The 18,679-nt window shown below is 48.3% G+C and overlaps 1 protein-coding gene across 3 annotated transcripts in view; it reads left to right on the top strand.

The window, feature by feature from the left end:
* Positions 1 to 16,811: 16,811 nt before the first annotated feature.
* E2F3 (E2F transcription factor 3) overlaps positions 16,812 to 18,679 on the top strand; it is a 74,153-nt gene continuing 72,285 nt past the window's right edge. For 2 of the 3 annotated variants that reach the window (XM_032341213.1, XM_032341214.1), the window contains exon 1: positions 16,812 to 17,314. In XM_032341213.1, coding sequence (XP_032197104.1) covers positions 16,910 to 17,314 — 405 coding nt within the window. In that variant the 5' untranslated portion in view covers positions 16,812 to 16,909. Of the gene's footprint in view, positions 17,315 to 17,977; positions 18,538 to 18,679 lie in introns of those variants that run through there. The other variant, XM_032341215.1, reaches the window with a different exon arrangement.

Genomic DNA, 18,679 nt, shown 5'->3' on the forward strand with positions numbered 1-18,679 from the left:
GCAAATACAAGTTGGCTTGCTTGAGTTACAATCACAGCAAGTACGGGCGGATGCCATGGAAAGATAGGTTCTGACCTGGGAACAGGATAATGTGATAAAGACATGGCAGTAAGGGAGAGGAAGAGAGAATCTCAAGCAGGCTTCACACCCGGCATGGAGCCCAACGCGGGGCTCGACCTCACGACCCTGAGATCATGACCCGAGCTGAAATCAAGAGTCAGGGGCTTAACTGACTGAGCTACCCAGGTGCCCCTGCAATAAGTACTTCTTCAGGGAAGAATGATACCATGCAAGAATTACAAAGAGCATACATCCCCTCGAAAATACTGGAAATTGCCACTGTCCTCTTTTATTCCACCGCTGTTACTAGAAGGAGCGACCCACCTGGAGGTGAAGAAAGACTGACAGTGATGATGGTGTCAAGCAAGTCCGTTAAGGTGCTTTCCTATTATTATTATTCATAATTACAATTTTGAACATTGGTTAATATACATGGGCATCTTCTCAAGCTAGAAGTTAGCAAGTCCTCAGAATCCACCCTCCTAATGTAACTAAATTGTTTTCTAATTAGTGATAAATGACTGCTTTAAATGGAGGAAAGCTTCGAAAGTTCACAAATAAGCAAACTTTTCTTGGGTAAACCAAATGTAAGCACAGATTTACCTTTGTCAGTGCAGGTGAAGGACCCTATCTGAAGGCTATGGAAATGTACACACACTTTACAAACGGTTGTTCCACTGCAAAGAATTTCCGGAGTTTACATGAGAATTTTTCTTACAGACTCAACTGTCCTGTAGCCCACTTCTACTTTAAATTTGGCTTGTGGTATTGCTTCTGCCGTAGTGTGAGCTGTGAACTTACATAGTCTGCCAGATGGCAGTGGGAAGCCCATTAGTTATGCATCACACATCCTGATCAAAACTGAAAGAAATTATGCTCAGATTGAGGAGAGATGCTTGAGAGTAAGGCAATGATTAGAATTTTCTGTATTTTTACAGAAGATTTCACATAATCATTGTCCATAAATAAACTCATTCTTATGATCCCGCAGACCCAAATCTGGGATAACTTCCAAAGGAGCTCCTTTCGTGCTTTGGGTCAAAACACGCACGTTCCCATGATATTCATTAGAGAACGCTATAGAGCGGATGCCCTTTCAAGGTTATCTCGAGAAGTCTGAGAATCAGAGTGTAAACTAATACATTAAATGTTGTGCCTTCCAGAGGAGGTCTGTTCTTTACTAGGTCCTGGAAAGGAAATAGAGGAATTCAGTTACAAAGGAAGCTTATTAGAATCTTTGAGAGAACAGGCTTGATGAAAATAAATGGGAAATGCAGTATATAAATACTGTTGATAGGAAAAGTCTAAGTAGTATTTTGAAAGGGGCTGAGGGGCCCGAAGTGTATAAAATAACATTATCTGATTGTAAAGTTTATCATCTCTGAAATAAAATATAAGATGGTGTTTGTTGCTGAACAAAATCACGAGATCGTATCATAACCATACATTACCAGCTATCTGTGGAGTAGAAGACATTTATATTAGGGCTGATTCTAATGTACTCTTGTGAGAAAAGATCTTCGTTTTTATGGCTCAAGAGAGCCAATCACTGTAAATATGTCCACGGAAGCCAGTCCCAGCTCTGCTTTGAATTGTCTTTTTGGCAAGGGGTAAACTGATCTATTTTTCTAGTTCTTGGTTTCCCCATCTATTAAATAAGGGAAAGAAATACTTGTCTTTCCCCATCCACTGGAATGCTGGGAAGAAAAATGTCGGAAAGAGACGTTTCAAAGGGGGAAAGTTCTATCTTGGATGAAGAAAAGAAAAAACCTTTCTGCCCTGTCCCCAAATTTTCTGAGAATGCTAGACTACATCAATAGACATTCACTGGGCATCTCTGTGACTCTCACAATCCTTGGAATCCAAAATCAGCTCTGAGGGAAGCTTGGAAGACCATGAACCTATAGCAGCAGTAGAAGAAACAGGGGACACAGTGTAGGGAGCTCCAGTGAACGTGGCCCTGGAGTTGTGAGGGATAAAAGGTGTAGACTCCCTGCTCTCAAGGTGCATCCAGTCTAGCACCCAGGGGAGTCTTGGAGCCGCACCTTCCCAACCTGCCTCTCCATCCCCTCCAAACACCTAGATCTGCCTCTCCCCAGGTCTAGCGAACTGGAGCGTCTGGAAGGAAGAGGGCAGACCGGGAGAGGAGCTTGGATGACAGCACTGAAGGTCCCATTTGAACTTGTATTCGAGTGTGATTCTGCCATTATTTACATTCAGCAAGATGTTGTTTGAATAGAGAATTCAACATCTAAAACAACAAAACAAAACAACCCTTTGATTTAAAAAAAAAAACAAAACGTGGGTCTAACGGGTTTCCTCACAAGCAGGAAATCATTTCCAGAGTTTCTTCTGTTCCTTCCACAAATATTTATCGTATGCCTGTTGTGGCACTAGGGTCTAAGAAGAGTGTACATCCACTTCCAACGTGGAGGGAGACCGGGTTCGGTCCCACAAGGCTGCCCCCACAGCCGCACCTCAGATGCCCATCACACACCCAGGTTCTCCCCTTTGCCTCTGACCAACAACTTCCTCCCTGGGTTTCATTAATTTGCTCACAAAACTCAGGGAGACAATTTACTTACTAGAATCCTGGTTAATTATAAAAGGAGGCAACCCAGAACAAGCCAGATGGAAGAGATCCATAGAGCAACGGTGTGGGGAAAGGGCACAGAGCTTCCATGCCCTGTCCAGGCCTCCCACTCCTCCCAAATCTCCACGTGCCCACCAGCCCAGAAGCTCACCGAAGCCCATTCTTGTGGGCTTCTACTGGATACTTTGTTACTTAGCCAGGATTGATTAAATCATTGACCACTGGTGATTGACTCAACCGCAGCCAAGGGGTAGGGCTGAGTAGGAGCTCTGTGCCAGGAACAGAGACAGAGACCAAATACACATTTCTGGTGATAAATGTCACCAGATATCCCAGGTCTCAGCTGTGACAAAGGACAAAGTCCCAGCTCTCACGAAGCTATCATCCACAGAAACCGAACCTCCGGGCCCCCAGGTTTTGTTTTTCTAGGTTTTATTCTTTTAAGAGAACCAGATGTTCCTCCCATAATTCACATTCTTTCTTACTCCACCCCCCTTTCCACCACCCTCTTCTCCCTCCAGAAAGTCATTTCTATTTCTTTGCAAACACAGATTTTAACGTTTGCTCATCTGAAGGATATTAGTCCCTGCATATCTGTGCCATTGGTTCTGAAGCCGGCGGTGCATGAAACAAGGACTTGTGCTTGTTGCCTGGCTTGATTTCCTTCTGTTTTATATTCAACATGACATGTCAGAAATGGGTCTTAGAGCAGGATGTTTATATGTACATACTTTGGGTGGATTTGACCTGATGGGCCGTGTAGACATAATCAATCCATCGGCAGACATTTCTGGAGACGTTCCTGAATGTATAAAACAAGGCCCTCCTTCTCAACAAGCCCCTCCAGCTTCTTGTGAGGATCCCAGAGTTCTACCCCCTCCCTGTGGTCGTCTGAAAAGAGAAGGAAATATGTTAAAGGTGACAGGCAGATTATCTCCTCTTGTAGTTCACAGTCAAAAGGATGACTACCTCAGAGTGAACAGTTTTGTAGGGGGTCCTGTGTGTGTGTGTGTGTGGGTGTGGGTGTTGCAAGAACAGGACTAATGGGTACCTAGAGAGATCAACTTTTCACTGTTCCTGGTGGATATCTCACCAGCTTTGGGCAGGATGAAAAAAGTTAACTCTAGATAAAACCAACTACAGGGAAGGTGGTTCTCTGAGGGTCTCTTTCTCCTTTGTTCTCCCTGTCCCCTCTCTGCTGACCTCGCTCATCAACACCAACTCCCGTCTTTGCAGAAAGAATACCTAGAATACGGTTACTCAAGGCCCCACTCACTGTGTGTCCTGCCTCCTCACTACGGTATGAAGACAGCATTCGTACCCATCCCCTCCGTCATTCAGCAATGGCATGGCTCCACCTGCTCTTTGACGGGTGGACCTCCATTTTTGCTTGTTCTGGAACATCATTCCTAAAGCTGGTTAGCCCGAGGGAGGGGATGACCTTTCCAGATAGTGAAGGACCACTGTGCAAGTAAGAATGTTGTCCAGGTAAGAATGTCATCTGTTGAAGGACATTATCCACATGAAGGACGTTGTCCAAATGAGGAGTCTACTGGTCTCTCCAACAACCCTCCATGCTCTTATTATTGTGCTTACTCCACCACCAAAATGAGTCTCTTCCCAATCCAGATTCTTTGACATTGCTGGTAAATTTTAGCAGATCAAGTAAATTATTCCATGCTCACCAGTTAATGACCCAAGAGCCATGGAGAATCGAAGCCCTCATCTTTTACCTCTCTCAGGAGTCCTAATTATTACAGTCTCTGCAGAGAATCCCCTCATCTTTGTTTTCTAGCCCAAAGAAATGACTCTAAGGGAAGGAATATTAGGCCACAGTTGTTAAGATAGGAGATACATTAAAACTAGAAGGACCTTTCCCTCATACTATTACGTACAGGTCATTCCCAGCACAAAACTAGCTCAATGAAAAAAATTCAGTGACCTTCTTGCAAGCCCTCTTCTGCAAGGAGAGAAAAAAATTAATACACACTTCAAGTAGCATTCATGTTTTGTAAATTTTCTGCCGTGGCTCAAGTTGAAAATGTTCTCATACAACAATAATGTGTAAATATTTCTTTATATGTTTTCAACAAAATAACTGCAGAGTTAAAAAATTTTTATAATAAGATGTTGAGGAAAATAACCTCAGGGATTAAAGATCGACTATTTTCTCTTAAACCAAGGATGTATTCTTTTTCTTTGACCTCTTAAATTCTCGTTGAGTACTGAAGAGATAAGCATCATACCATTTCTGGCCTCTTAATGAGCTTTTGCTTTGTTTTGAGCAACTTAAGATATAAACAGGAAATGTCACCCTGACCAAGAGAATATGATCACTTTTTGTAAGTTGTTAGCAAAGGTTTTACCTCTGTTATGTAGAATTTACCTGGTGTAGTGGTATCTAAAGACACTGTAGCTTGGCGGGTTAAAAACAACAGAAACTTATTGTCTCACAGTTCTGGAGGCTAGAAGTCTGAAATCAAAATGTTGTTGGGACCACACTCCTCTTTATTTTATTTTATTTTTTTTTAAAGATTTTATTTATTTATTTGACAGAGAGAGATCACAGGTAGGTAGAGAGGCTGGCAGAGAGAGAGAGAGAGGGAAGCAGGCTCCCTCCTGAGCAGAGAGCCCGATGTGGGACTCGATCCCAGGACCCTGAGATCATGACCCGAGCCGAAGGCAGCGGCTTAATCCACTGAGCCACCCAGGCGCCCCCACACTCCTCTTTAAAACTGAAGGGAAATCCTCTGTTGTCTCTTCTACCTTCTGGTAGTCAGCAGGCAAGCTTTGGCATTCCTTGACTTGTAGTTACATGCCCCAATCTCTGCCTTCATCCTCAGAGGACATTTTTCCTCTGTGTCTTCATATGGCCATTTTCTTAAAAGGATACCAGTTGTATTGAATTAAGGGCTCACTCTCCTCCCGTATGACCTCATCGAATTTAATTAATTCTATCTGCAGTGACCCCATTTCCAGATGGAGTCACATTCTGAGGCTTTAGGGGTTAGAACTTGACACATCTTTTTTAGGGGGACACAATTCAACCCATGATATTTGGGATCTGTGATTTTATTAGAGAATGACTTGGAAACCAGGCCTTGCTCTCTAGAGAAGCTGGCCTCTCAGGTTAGACTAGTGTTCCACTTTCAGAGCATGTCTATAGGCCACTGGGCTCCCCTTTAGAGTGTCACGGTGTGTAGAAGGATCACTGAATCAAGAGTATGAACCCCCGGGGGCACCTGGGTGGCTCAGTGGGTTAAAGCCTCTGCCTTTGGCTCAGGTCATGATCCCGGGGTCCGGGGATCGAGCCCCGCATCGGGCTCTCTGCTCAGCAGGGAGCCTGCTTCCTTTCCTCTCTCTCTGCCTCTCTGCCTTCCTGTGATTTCTGTCTGTCAAAATAAATAAAATCTTTAAAAAAAAAAAAAAAAAGAGTATGAACCCCTGAATCAGAAACATTGCCATCTAGCACATATGACGCTTTGTGCTTGACATAATAGATCTGTCATCCGCTGTGTTAGAGAGGGTAAAAACCTTAGGTTTTTAGAGGATAGAAGCACCTAGCCTTGCTGTTTATTGTGAATATATATTTGTTTAAACTTTAAACAAGAATGTATCTGTATATTGCTTGTAAAATAAGAATATTTTAATGTAAAAGCATAAGGCTTTATCATTGTAAAGTGCTCACAAATTAAGATATTTTTATATTTGATAAATCATAACCAATGTCTTAAAAATATTGAGATTCCTTCCAAAGTACCTACTGCTTATCTTAGATTTTGCTTGTGCAAATAAATGGCATTTGAGACAATTGTCCAGGGCACTGTCATAGGCCACATTCTACCTCTTTCTTTTCTTCCTCTTGGCTTCCATTCGTTGCATTTGCTCTTCTTTTCCTTTTCCTGTTTCTTTCTCTTAGAGCTCCTTCTCCACCCAACGGCATTCCAAAGAGCACACAGGATGCTCCAACCCACCTGCTCACCCTTGACATTGGGTGTTACGTGTGTGTGTACATACCACTTAAGAACAAGACTAGTGAGTACCCAGAGGGATAAACCTTTGCTTTTCCTCATGGATAGTCTTCCAATTTGGAAGGATGAAAGTTAAGGTCAGCTTTAGGCAACACTCAATTAAGGGAAAGATGTCCCCATGAGTTTCCAAGCGTTGAAAGCAAAGACCTGAAAAAGACTTGCTGGACAGGCTTGGATTACATTCCTACCCCTGGAGATGGGATAAAAGGGCTCACCTCCAACTAAATCACATGGTTCCTGGCAGTGAAGACTAGGGGTCAGCAAGCAAAAGCAGTGGATGCTTTCCGATATCTACAAGCCACACCCATGTAAATCTACATATATCTATTTCTCCAGCAAACACTGACCGAGCAAGTACAGTGTGGTGAGTACCAAAAGTCAAAGTTAACCGAAGAAAAAATATCATCTCTCAAGATGTTCACAGTTCAGGGGCGGCTGGGTGGCTCAGTGGGTTAAAGCCACTGCTTTCGGCTCAGGTCATGATCCCAGGGTCCTGGGATTGAGCCCCGCATCGGGCTCTCTGCTCAGCAGGAGGCCTGCTTCTCTTCCTCTCTCTCTGCCTACTTGTGATCTCTGTCTGTCAAATGAATAAATAAAATTCTTAAAAAAAAAAAAAAAGATGTTCACAGTTCAGTGGAAAAGAAAAAAGAAATCAACGGATTATCATTTTAAGTCATATGTTATGGAAAAGAGAAGACATCTCCATCTGCCTGGGTGGTCTGGTCTAGTTCACTATGATGTCTCACTTAGATCAGAGGTTGGCCAACTCTTTCTGTGAAGGGCTAGACAAATATTTTCAGCTCTGTGGGTTAAATTATATTGTAACTATACTCAACACTGCCCTTGGAGCTCCAAAGCAGCCATAGACAATATGTAAACAAATGGGCTTGGTGATGCTCTAATCAAACTTTATTAACAAAAACCGAACTTCGAATTCCATTTAATTTCTCAAGTGTCATAGGATATATTCTTTTGATATGGAATATACTCTTTGGATTTTTTTTCAACCATTCAAAAATAGAAAAAGCTAAAATATCATTCTTTGACTGCAGGGTGTATAAAATCAGACCTAGGCCAGATTCGACCCGGAGCCAGGGTTCGCTGACCTAAATTATTGCCATAGTCCTGGTTCCTCCAATACATTCCCCATAATGCAACCAGAGGGGCCCTGCTTAGACCAGATCTTCTCATGTCACACATTGTCTCAGTAACTAGTCATTGCCCTCGGGATAAACTCCAAATGTCTTGATACTGGTTTATAAATGTCCTCCACAATCCCCTGCTGAACCCCTCCCATTCCCTTTAAGAAGCCATGCATTCACGTTCTCTGCTCCCATTCTATATTATCTAATTAATTCTTACTCATTCCTCTATTTCTTCCTCCAGGAAGCCTTCCCTAAGTTCTCCCTTAAGCCCTTCTGCAGTGTTTGGAAAGCACCATGTACTGCCTTACATTACAGACTTATAATGTATTATTATATATAGTTATAATGACATCATTATTATTCTGTATTAGCTAGCCTCTATCTTCAAGCCTGGAGAAGACACGTTTAATTCTGTTTCTCACAGTCATAGTTTCTAAATTGGAGTCTGGCACAAAGTAGATGCTTGATAAACATTTATTGGCTGGATGAAAAACATTGGATCTGAGCAGAGGAGGTGTTCCTTGAGCTGAGTCTTCAAAGATGAGTAACAGTGTATAACTTTGACAGGAAGGGACAGGCATTTCCAAGTAGACAGCTGGAGCCGTCATGGAAGAGGAAAAGAGCATTTGAGGAACTCCAGGTCGTTTGGTTTGGCCGGAGTGCTGGTCACCAGTGGGGGAAATGATGTGGGGTGGGACTAGAGAGAGAACCTGAGAACTTGTAGGCTGAGATAAGATATTCAGTCTTGCTTAATTCCTCAGGTAATGGGGAGCCCCAGAAAGACAAAGTTGGTCGGACTGACATTTTAAAAACTTCACTTAGATCTCATTGCCCGTGGAGGTAGTCTAGATCCAATTAAAGTGTCTGAGATAAAGTAGACAAGATCATCTTGGCAGTAGAACTGACTGGAGTCTGGTGCCAGGTTCACGTTAGGAACTGAATTTGGAGGCTGCAGTAAGAGTTCACAAAAGTAAAGACCATGCAAATTAAGGAACACATTCGTGGAAACCCAGTGGAAGTTTCATACTTGAAACTTGGGGAAAATGGCCAGGTTGGAAATAGAGAATTGGGAAAAGCCACAGCCTATAAGTATGTGCCCACTCACTAGCCTATACTAGATTTACTAGCCCATGCATGGCTATTTAAATTTGAATTTAGGGGCGCCTGGGTGGCTCAGTCGGTTAAGCAATGTCCTGCGGCTCAGTCCTGGGATCGAGTCCCGAATCGGGCTCCCAGCTCGGTAGGGAGTCTGCTTCTCCCTCTGACCTTCCCTCTCATGCTCTCTCTCATTCTCTCAAATAAATAAATAAAATTCTTATTAAAAAAAAAAAAGAAAGGAAGAAAGAAAAACTCTTAATCCTAGAGAACAAACTGGTGGTTGCCAGAGGGCAGGAGGATGGAAGATGGGTGGCGTAGGTGATGGGGATTGTTGAATCACTATATGGTGCACCTGAAACTAATATAACACTGTATGTTAACTAAAATTAAAATATAAACTTAAAAAGAAAGAAAAGGAAAGGTAAACCGGAAGATGGTGAGGAGACAGCATTGTTCTTCAATCTCCCCTTTACGCCCGTATGAAAAGAGAAAGGACATCTACAGAGGAAAACCAGAACCCCATGAGCAATGTTGATGACAAAATTTGGTGACAGAGTAACCCCCTGAGTCCCAAAACAGAAATGAGAGGGAACAGACCACCAAGTGCCATTGAGAGCTGCATGGTATCAGCGCCTGTGTCTGGGAAAGGAAGAAAGAACAGGGTACTGTCTGTTGGACCTTTGAACAATGCCCAAAGAGCCATCAGAACTTCACAGAAATGTGAGCAAAGTGGCATGGTAACAGTGGCTGAAATTGGGGGGAGGTTCTGCCCCCCAAGAGCAGGTGAGAGCAAGGACTGTGGTAGGATGGTCTGGGAGGAACAGTCTAGTCTCTGCCTCTCAAAACCGTCGGGATTTCCTTTCAAGACGGGGAGACACCAAATAGGGCGGGCTAGGATGGATACAAAACTGACCAGGAAAGGGGTTTCTGGGTGGCTCGGTTGGTTAAGCGTCCAGCTCTTGATTTCGGCTCCTGTCATGATTTCAGGGTCATGAGATCGAGCCCCAAGTTGGGTTCAGCACTGGGCGTGGAGGCTGCTTAAAATTCTCTCTCTCCCTCTCCCACAACCCCCTTCACAGGCTCGATCTCTCTTAAAAAAACAAAAAACAAAAAACAAAAAAACAAAAAAAACAACAGCAACAGAAAAGAAAACAAAACAAAAACTGACCAGGACAGGCACAAGGCAGAAGGAAAGGGAAGGTTTACACTAGACTGGAATACGGGTGGACGGGTCGCCAAAGGAAATCTCAGAAAGTAAGCCTCCTTCCTCATGACAACATGGAAGATGGGGCTCTGTGAAGACAGACAAGCTTATCTCAACCCTTCTCACTCAAGCCTGAGAAAACAAATTTCACAGACAGAAAAGTACTAAGGACAAATACGGTGGGAAAAAGAACATAAGAAGCATGAATGATCGCTAAGAGGACAAAACAAGGGCTAAAATGGCCTCGGGCGCCTCAGATTTGCCAAAGGAATCAAATCTGAGTTCGGTCCATACTATGGATCCAGCCGCAAAATCTGCAGGAAATGCGGGACACAGAGCAGAGCGGGTAACTGCACCGGGAGAGCGCATTCTGCCGAATTCAGGCCTTGAGGTTAAATGGCCCAAATTCCTTGAATGAGTTCCTGGAGCTGATATAACAAATGCCCACAAACTAGGAGTCTTAAAACAATAGAAATTTATTCTCTCCCAGTTCAGGAGGCCCAAAGTTTGAAATCAAGATGGTGACAGGGCTGTTTCCTTCTGGAGGCTCCTGAGGGAGAATCTGCTCCATGCCCGTCTCCCAGCTGCCGGTGACTACGGGCAGTCCTTGGTTTGTGGACACATCCCTTCGTTCTCTGCCTCTGCTCCCGTATCTCCTCTACTTGCTCTTCTCCCCGCCTCTTCTAAACTAACTGACCTTGGATTTAGGGCTCATCCTAATCCAAGGTCATCTCCTCTTGAGATCCTTACTTTCATTATTCTGCAAAGACCACTTTTCTGAATGAGGTCAAAGGTCAAAATCAAAGGTCCCAGAGGACATATCTTGTGGGAGGGGCCACCATTCAACCCTCTCCATGCGCCCAGATATCCTAAGGAAAATAAAAGGATGGTTGTGGAACCATAGATCAAAAGAGACTTAAAAGACATATCAGCATTTTCTTTAAATGGGCAAGATGAAACTATCGTTTCTAAAGATGCATATTTAAATGATGAAAGTTTAAAAACCATAAAGAGAAGTAAAGACTAAAAACATCAGGCTGGGGAGTCCTGGGTGGCTCAGTCGGTTAAGCATCTGCCTTCGGCTCAGGTCATGATCCTAGGGTCCTGGGATCGAGTCCCACACTGGGCTCCTTGCTCTGCAGGGAGCCTGCTTCTCTCACTGCCTCGGCCTGCCTCTCTGCCTGCCTCTCTGCCTGCTTGTGTGTATTCTCTCTCTCTCTCTGACAAATAAATAAAATAAAATCTTTAAAAACATCAGGCTGATGGTTAAGTTTTGGTGGGAGGCCGGAGGCTGTGGTCAGGATGGAGCATATGAAAGGGACTGCAGGTCGTGTCACAGTTGCCCAAGAAGCCAATTTATAGGGCAAGAGATTGCTAGGTCATGGATGGACCCCTGTGGGTGTTTCTCCAATTGCGTCCTGAGGACTGCCCGCACCCCAATAAGGCTGTTTATAATAAGGCACATTCCTGGGCTCCAGTTGGAGAGACAGATTCGCTAGAGGTGACTGAGAGCCACGCTCTGTGAAGAAGCTCATCCCAGATTTATTTAAAAACACAAGGGTCGGCTGGGTGGGTCCGTCCATTAAGCATCCGACTCTTGGTTTCCCCTGAGGTCATGCCCTCCGGGTTGTGGAATCCAGCCCAGAGCTGGGCTCTGCACTCAGTGCAGAATCTACTTCTGCTTCTGCTCCCCCTCTTCCTCTGCCCCTCCCCATTCACACACACTGTCTCTCAAATGATTAAATAAAACCTTCAATAAATAAATAATAAAAACACAAGAGCTCAATCCAAACAGTACCTTCCCGAACAAAGAGCTGAAGACAAGAAACTCGATGCTGATATCTAACCCACAATCTGTAATAACCATAATGGTCAATTTTCTAGGATAAACACCTAGAAATTTTGTTATTAGAGTGGGATGTGGTGATGGCTTACGGACAGGCTCTTCCTAACCAGGAAGAGAAAACGGAGAATATTACTTCTATGTGGGCAACTAACCGAACTGCACTACAAAATCCCTAAATTCTTAAACTAGTCTTCTCCAGACCCTCAAATTTTAAAGCCGTATACTGTAAACCCAATGTGGCGACCGCGTTTGGAAGAACTGGGATTAGAGGCACAATTTAAACCTCCCACTGTTCCAAAGACTTTCTGGGCTTAGGAGCTGTTCCTTTTGTTTCCTGAGCCTACGATTTTTCTATCTGAAGATTCAATATCGAATTGCCACAAAACTGTTTAATGGTACTGTTCCTTGGGAATTACTTCTATCGGTCTGAGGGATGCGGGCAAAACTGTATTTTGAAATCGAAAATGAGGGCTTTTATAATCAGAGAAAGACAATTATCATATGATCTCCCCGATAATGAGGAAGTGGAGATGCAACGTGGGGGGCTTGGGGGGGTAGGAAAAGAATCAATGAAACAAGATGGGATCGGGAGGGAGACAAACCATAAGAGACTCTTAATCTCACAAAACAAACTGAGGGTTGCTGGGGGGGAGGGGGGAAGGGGAGGGTGGTGGGGTTATGGACATTGGGGAGGGTTTGTGCTATGGTGGGTGCTGTGAAGTATGTAAACCTGGCGATTCACAGACCTGTACCTCTGGGGCTAATAATACATTATACGTTTATTTAAAAATTTAAAAATTACAAAAAAGAAAATGAGGACTTTTAGAGAGGATTAAACATCCAGCTTTATATATACATAGATAGATATAAACATATCTATCTATATAGTATGTGTGTGTGTTTGTGTGTGTACATGAGTGACTAGGAATTCCGAACTTGTTCCATTAACTGGCAGGATGAGAAGGGGCAGGAGGATGAGAAAGCCCCCCTCAAGGCATTTGGGCACAGGAATGGCAACTCCAGCTGTAGCCAGAATAGGAAATCAGGGGAAGAAGGCCAAGGTCACACGGCTGACTTGGGCTCTCAACCTCTAATACCTGAAGATATTAACCTGGAGGGACTTGTTAAATAAGATTCTTGGGCCCTGCCTCAAAGGATTCCAGCTCATTAGGACTGGGGAGAGCTCAGGAACCTGCATTTGGACGAACTCCTGCAACAAGTCTGCAACAAGTCTACTTTGGAAAGTCTTCAGCAGGGGCTCGAGCCCCGGCTGACAATTAGTGTCACTGGTATCCAGCAAGGAATGGTCCCTTGGCAGCAGCACAGAACAACGTGAGTAGCGGCGAAGAGGTTGGAGATTCGGGTAGGCAGGCTAACAGGTTGAATTAGTCCCCCAGGGCTGCCATAATAAATTATCGCAAACTGCGTAGCTCAGAACAACAGAAATTTATTCTCTCACCGGTCCAGAGGGCAAAAGTCCTAAATCTGGGTGTCGGCAGGGCTCTGCTTCTGCCACAGGCTCTGTGGAAGATTCTATCCCTTGCCTCTCATGGCTTCTGGTGGCTGCTGGCATTTCTTGACTTGGAGCTGCTCATTCCGGTCTCTGACTCCACCTTCTCAAAGTCTCTCCTCCTTTGTGTCTTTCCGCTGGGTGTCTCTTCCAAGGACATTGGTCATTGGATTTATTTGTCGCGGGACTTTGGGCTCGCCCAGGTAGTTCAAAAGGATCTTGAGATTCTTGACTTAATTACATCTGCAAAGATCCTTTTTCCAACTATGTCCACACTATGGGTTCTAGGGGTAAGGATAAAGACATGATTTTTGGAGGGGCCACCATTCAAACCAACTATGCAGGCCCATTTTGTAACAGCTAGCTGCCTGGGCCACTGTCGAAGCAAGAGAAAGGGGGTGCTGATTGGCAAAAGCAGTTTGGCTCTAGTCCAGATCGGTCTGACCTTCTAGAGAAGGATAGGAAGGCTCAGACTTAGGAGCCAGCCAGGAGCCACTGAGATGGGAGTGGGACAGGCAGCAGAGATGACTTTATTTTATTACCCTGCACTTCTGGGTCAGGATTCCGGAATCCCTACTAACCAGAACATGCCAGTGCTCCTACTCTGGGACAAAGGTAAGCTGCGCGGCCAGTGAACATCCAAGGGCAAAAGGGAAGATTTGAGGCTGGGAGTCAGATTGGACGACACAGAGCTACAAAGCACAGTCACACAAATAAACAGAATCATAAATAGCTCCCACTTATCGAACGCCTGCTATGCTATACGCCCGGTGCTTTACATTTATTATTGCCTCTTTCATCATGACCTTGTAATATGGGCACTGCAATAGGAGTTCCCAGAGAACATACGAGAAAACAGGCTTTTAGAGATTAAAGTTATATAACTAGTAAGTGGCTCCAAAGCCCATTATCTTTCGACCAAAACATGCTCCCTGTCCACAAATCAATAGCCTACCTCAAATTTTAGCATCTTATTGTCTGCCGGGAGACCTAAGGACAAAACGTTTGCTTTCGACCAAATACCCTACATTAAAAATATAGCTTGGCTAAAGGAGAAGGATGTCAAAGCTTTCTAAACCAGAATCACCAGTGTGGATCTGGATTGTGTGAACACAGTCCTCTGTGGATGTCATCGTAATCCCTCGCTGGGCGCTGTAGCTGGGATTTTGCATATAGTTCCAAACCCTGGGCTTGTCTCTCATCATAAAAATGCAGGTCCGTCACGACTCTCCCACAACCCTCACTGCCACCACCACAAGCACGCCGCCAGCCATGTCCCACAGCGGGTAATATCCACCTAGTGACAGTACTAGGGTTCTTTTCCCACCCATGGTGGAAAGCAGCATCCATGGAACAGAATCAGGGAAACCGCTAATACATTACACCTCTAGTCCAAAAGAATTGATGCCCTCTGAGTACCATCTAATCTGCCCTAAAGAGAGCGTCAGTTTTATGATAGGTGTCAGTAAATGTTTGGGGACTAGGCCACGTGTCCTCAACTAGCCAGCATGCAAGCGCAAAACCTTCCTGAGCCAGAGGCCAGGTTTGACCAGGTAATAGGACTGAAGTATTTAGGAGTCTGAGCCTCCACTGACCTATCTGTCCAGGCCTTTCGTAATACTGAGTATATGCGTTTTTGGAAATTACTATTAATAATAAGAATCATAACCATAATAAAGTTTTGGATCGGGACACGAAGAATCGCAACCCTCATCACCCCGTGAACACCAGCTTAGCGGCTATTCTGTACAATTCTCAGAGACTGGAATGGTAAATGACGACTGACACGTACACCTTTCCCCACATTCCTGCAGGGGTCCCTTTTCCTGTGCAGTCTCACAGGGGCAATCTTCGATTTTAAGACCCATGAACAGTTGCATCCATGCAGAAGTCCATTCGGCCAAATAGACTTTGGGTGCATTTATGGTATGCTAAAAAAAAAAAAAAAAAGTCTTTAAAAATGTTTTGGAATGAGTCTCGATCGCCGCGTTTGCTTTCTGACGGAGAACTTGGTAGGAAACCGAGACTGTCAAGCGCCGGTGTCTGGGCGCGCAGCGTTGGCTGGGAGCAAGACGTCACCGTGCGAAGCGTGCACTTCTTCGGGTTCCTGCCTGGCGGATTAGAAACACGCAGATCAGCCCTAGGTTAGCCCTGATTAAATGCCCTGGGTGCTCCCGGACCGGGAGGGGTCGGGGGGGAGGGGCATCCGCGGGACTCAAACCAACACTCGTGGTAAGCTTTCGCTCCAAGACCTTGCAGAGTTAATTGTCACTTCGACCCCATCCAGGCTCTTAATGAAGCCACCAGGAAGGATCTGGAATGCTAACTCAAGTGGTGCCCGCAATAGCGTCAGCCCAACCTTCTGCCCCCACGATCCCGTCTGCCCACATGCTTCTGTCGATCAGCCTGGGCCTCGGGATCAGCTCTCGCCGCCGCATTGGTTGGAATTCAGGAAAAGAGAAACCCACGATTTAAAGGGCTCCGAGCCCACCTGCCGGGCATCGTCCGCGTGGTCCAACTTGCCTTTGGAACGTATTTGGGAGAACCTCCAGCTCGTGCACATCTACTACACTGACTGGCCAGAGGAAAGAGAATTCCAGCGAGTGTCCCCTTGGTCACCTTGACTATTTCTAAAAGCGAAACTTGCGCTCCAGACCGGATCCTCACTGAGTCTGCGGGGCGCTGAGCGCCTGCCCAGGTCAGCAGCCCCCGCCCGACGCGCGGGCGGGGACCGGGCGGAGCTTGGACAAGGCGTGGTTTTCCGTGGGAGAGAAGGGAAGGCTTGGCCCCACCTCCTAAAAAACCCTGCTCTCCCCCGACCAATCAAGGAGGCCTATGCAAATAGAGCCTCTGTAGCCCCGGTAACCATGATGCACGGTGGCCAACGGAAACCGGCAAGTCGCGGCCCTGCGCCGCGATTGGGAGTTAAGTAAGGAGGCAGCGGCCCAATGGGCTGTGGGAACGGGCCTCGCCGGGTTGGAGGGCGGGGATATGCAAATATGGTTTGAAAAGCCGGCGGGAAATCTGAGTTTCGCGGGAGGACCTTGGCGCGTAAACCGTATCCCTTCATTCATTGTCAGCAGCAGCTTCCTGGAGCCATTTTTCAGCTGCCGGCCGCAGCACCCGGGCTGCCGCCGCCGCCTCGCAATCCGTTGCATCGGCCGCCCCCGACGCCTCCATCCCCCCTCGGGGCCCGATATCCGTGCGGCCGGGACCCTCCTCTCTCCAGAGCCCCGATTATTTTTGGCCCCCGGGGCCCGTGCGGTGCGGAAAAATAAAAAGAAAAGAGAGAGAAGGGGCTCGGAAGCGCCGGGCGGGGAGGAGAGAAGGAGGAGAGACTTGGAAACTCCGACTGCAAATAATAAAGAAATTGAAAACAATACATTAATATACCATAGCAATAAAAAGAGCAGGAGCGAGAGATGAGAAAGGGGATCCAGCCCGCCCTGGAGCAGTACCTGGTGACCGCCGGGGGTGGGGAGGGGGCGGCTGTCGTCGCCGCCGCCGCTGCAGCCTCCATGGACAAAAGGGCACTGCTAGCCAGCCCCGGCTTCCCCGCCGCCGCCGCCGCCGCCGCCGCCGCTGCTGCCGCCCCGGGCGCGTACATCCAGATCCTCACCACGAACACTTCCACCACCTCCTGTACCTCCTCCCTCCACAGCGGCGCCGTCGCCGCCGGCCCCCTCCTCCCCAGTGCCCCCGGCGCGGAGCAGACCGCCGGCAGCCTCCTCTACACCACGCCGCACGGACCCTCCAGCAGAGCCGGGCTGCTGCAGCAGCCACCAGCGCTGGGACGCGGCGGCAGCGGCGGCGGCGGCGGCCCTCCGGTAATGCCCTCCCGTTCCCACCGTCCCCAGCCCGGGCGGGAGGTGGGCTCGCAGGGCGCGGGGTGGTGGGCGCGCTGCGGGCCGCCCCGGGACAGCGCGGGGCCGAGCGTCGCGGGCCTCGGCGGCTGCCCCTCCGGCTGGGTTTTATTGTTCGACTTGTGCACTCCCCTCTGCGCCCGGAGGGTCGGGGGGCTCCGCCAGGCGCGCGGGGCGGCGGGGAGTGCGTTGGCGCGGACCACGTCAAACACTCCGAAACTTTTGGCGGCCCCCCCGTTCTTTTCCTGCACTTTTCCCTACCCCCACCCTCCCCTCCCCTCCAACTCGAAGCTTCCTCTTTCTCGGGCGTAGGAAGGGGTCACGCCCCGGATGGAGAAGGGGGTGGGGGAGGGAGTCGTGAACTGGGGAGTGGGGGACTCTGGGGGCTGGAAACTGGGAGACTGTGGGGGTGACGGCCCCCCGCCGGCCTCGGAGGCCCGTTGGCTGCCGGGGGTCCCCAAAGCGTGCTCGGGGCGCAGGGGCTCTGCCATGCGGCGCTTGACACATTTGGGGATCTGTAACTCCCGGCAACAAAGGGGCTGGGGGAGGCGGAGAGAGGTGGCGAGGGAGGTGGGTCTGGAAGCCGGGTGCGAGCTGGGGCGTGGGCTGTCCGGGGGTGAGGGACTCGCGGCCAGGCGCCCCGGCCTGGGCGCATCCTGGCGGCGTCCGCGGCGGCGCCCGCGTGGCCCGAGCGCCCGGGCCTTCCTCGCCGGGCCCCGGGCCTGCCCTTGACCCGCCTCTCCCCTTGCCCCTTCCTTCCCCGCCCTGTCCCCCTCCCCGCCCCCCGGCGACGGAGGGCGGGGGCAGCCGTGTTCCCGTCCCGCCGCCTGGGTCTGTCCCTCTCCCCGGGACCCGCCGGTGACGTTTCGCACACGTGCGCGGAGGACGCGCCTGTGACTGGGGAGGAGGCGGCGGCGGGAGGGGGCGCTGGAGGGGGAGAGGGGGGCACCCACTTCCTCCTGCTTGCCGGCTCCCTGGCCTGGGACGGTCCCGGCGCCCTCGCACCCGCCCCCGGCACGGCCACCCTCCCTCTGCTCGCCCTAACCACCCCCCCACCCCCCGGCCACGGGCGCCCGCCCTCGCCCGGCGCCGCCGGTCTGTTCGGCCCTCCGGGCCCCCTCTCCAGCCGGCCCCCCCCCACCTCCCCCGGAGCCAGGCTGGTTTCGGAAATGCCCTTACAGCAGCAGGTTAGTGACCGGGACGGCTCGGGGGGCTGCGGCCGCCGCGGGGGCACCGGATTCTGTTGGGGGCTGAAGCCGTGGGGGTAGGCGGTTGAGCGGGGTTTTGGAGTGGGAACGGGGGGTTGGGTGCTTGAGGGAAATGAGTAAG

The sequence above is a fragment of the Mustela erminea genome, chromosome 4, assembly GCF_009829155.1.
Source record: "Mustela erminea isolate mMusErm1 chromosome 4, mMusErm1.Pri, whole genome shotgun sequence".
In the NCBI taxonomy this organism is placed as follows: Eukaryota; Metazoa; Chordata; class Mammalia; order Carnivora; family Mustelidae; genus Mustela; species Mustela erminea.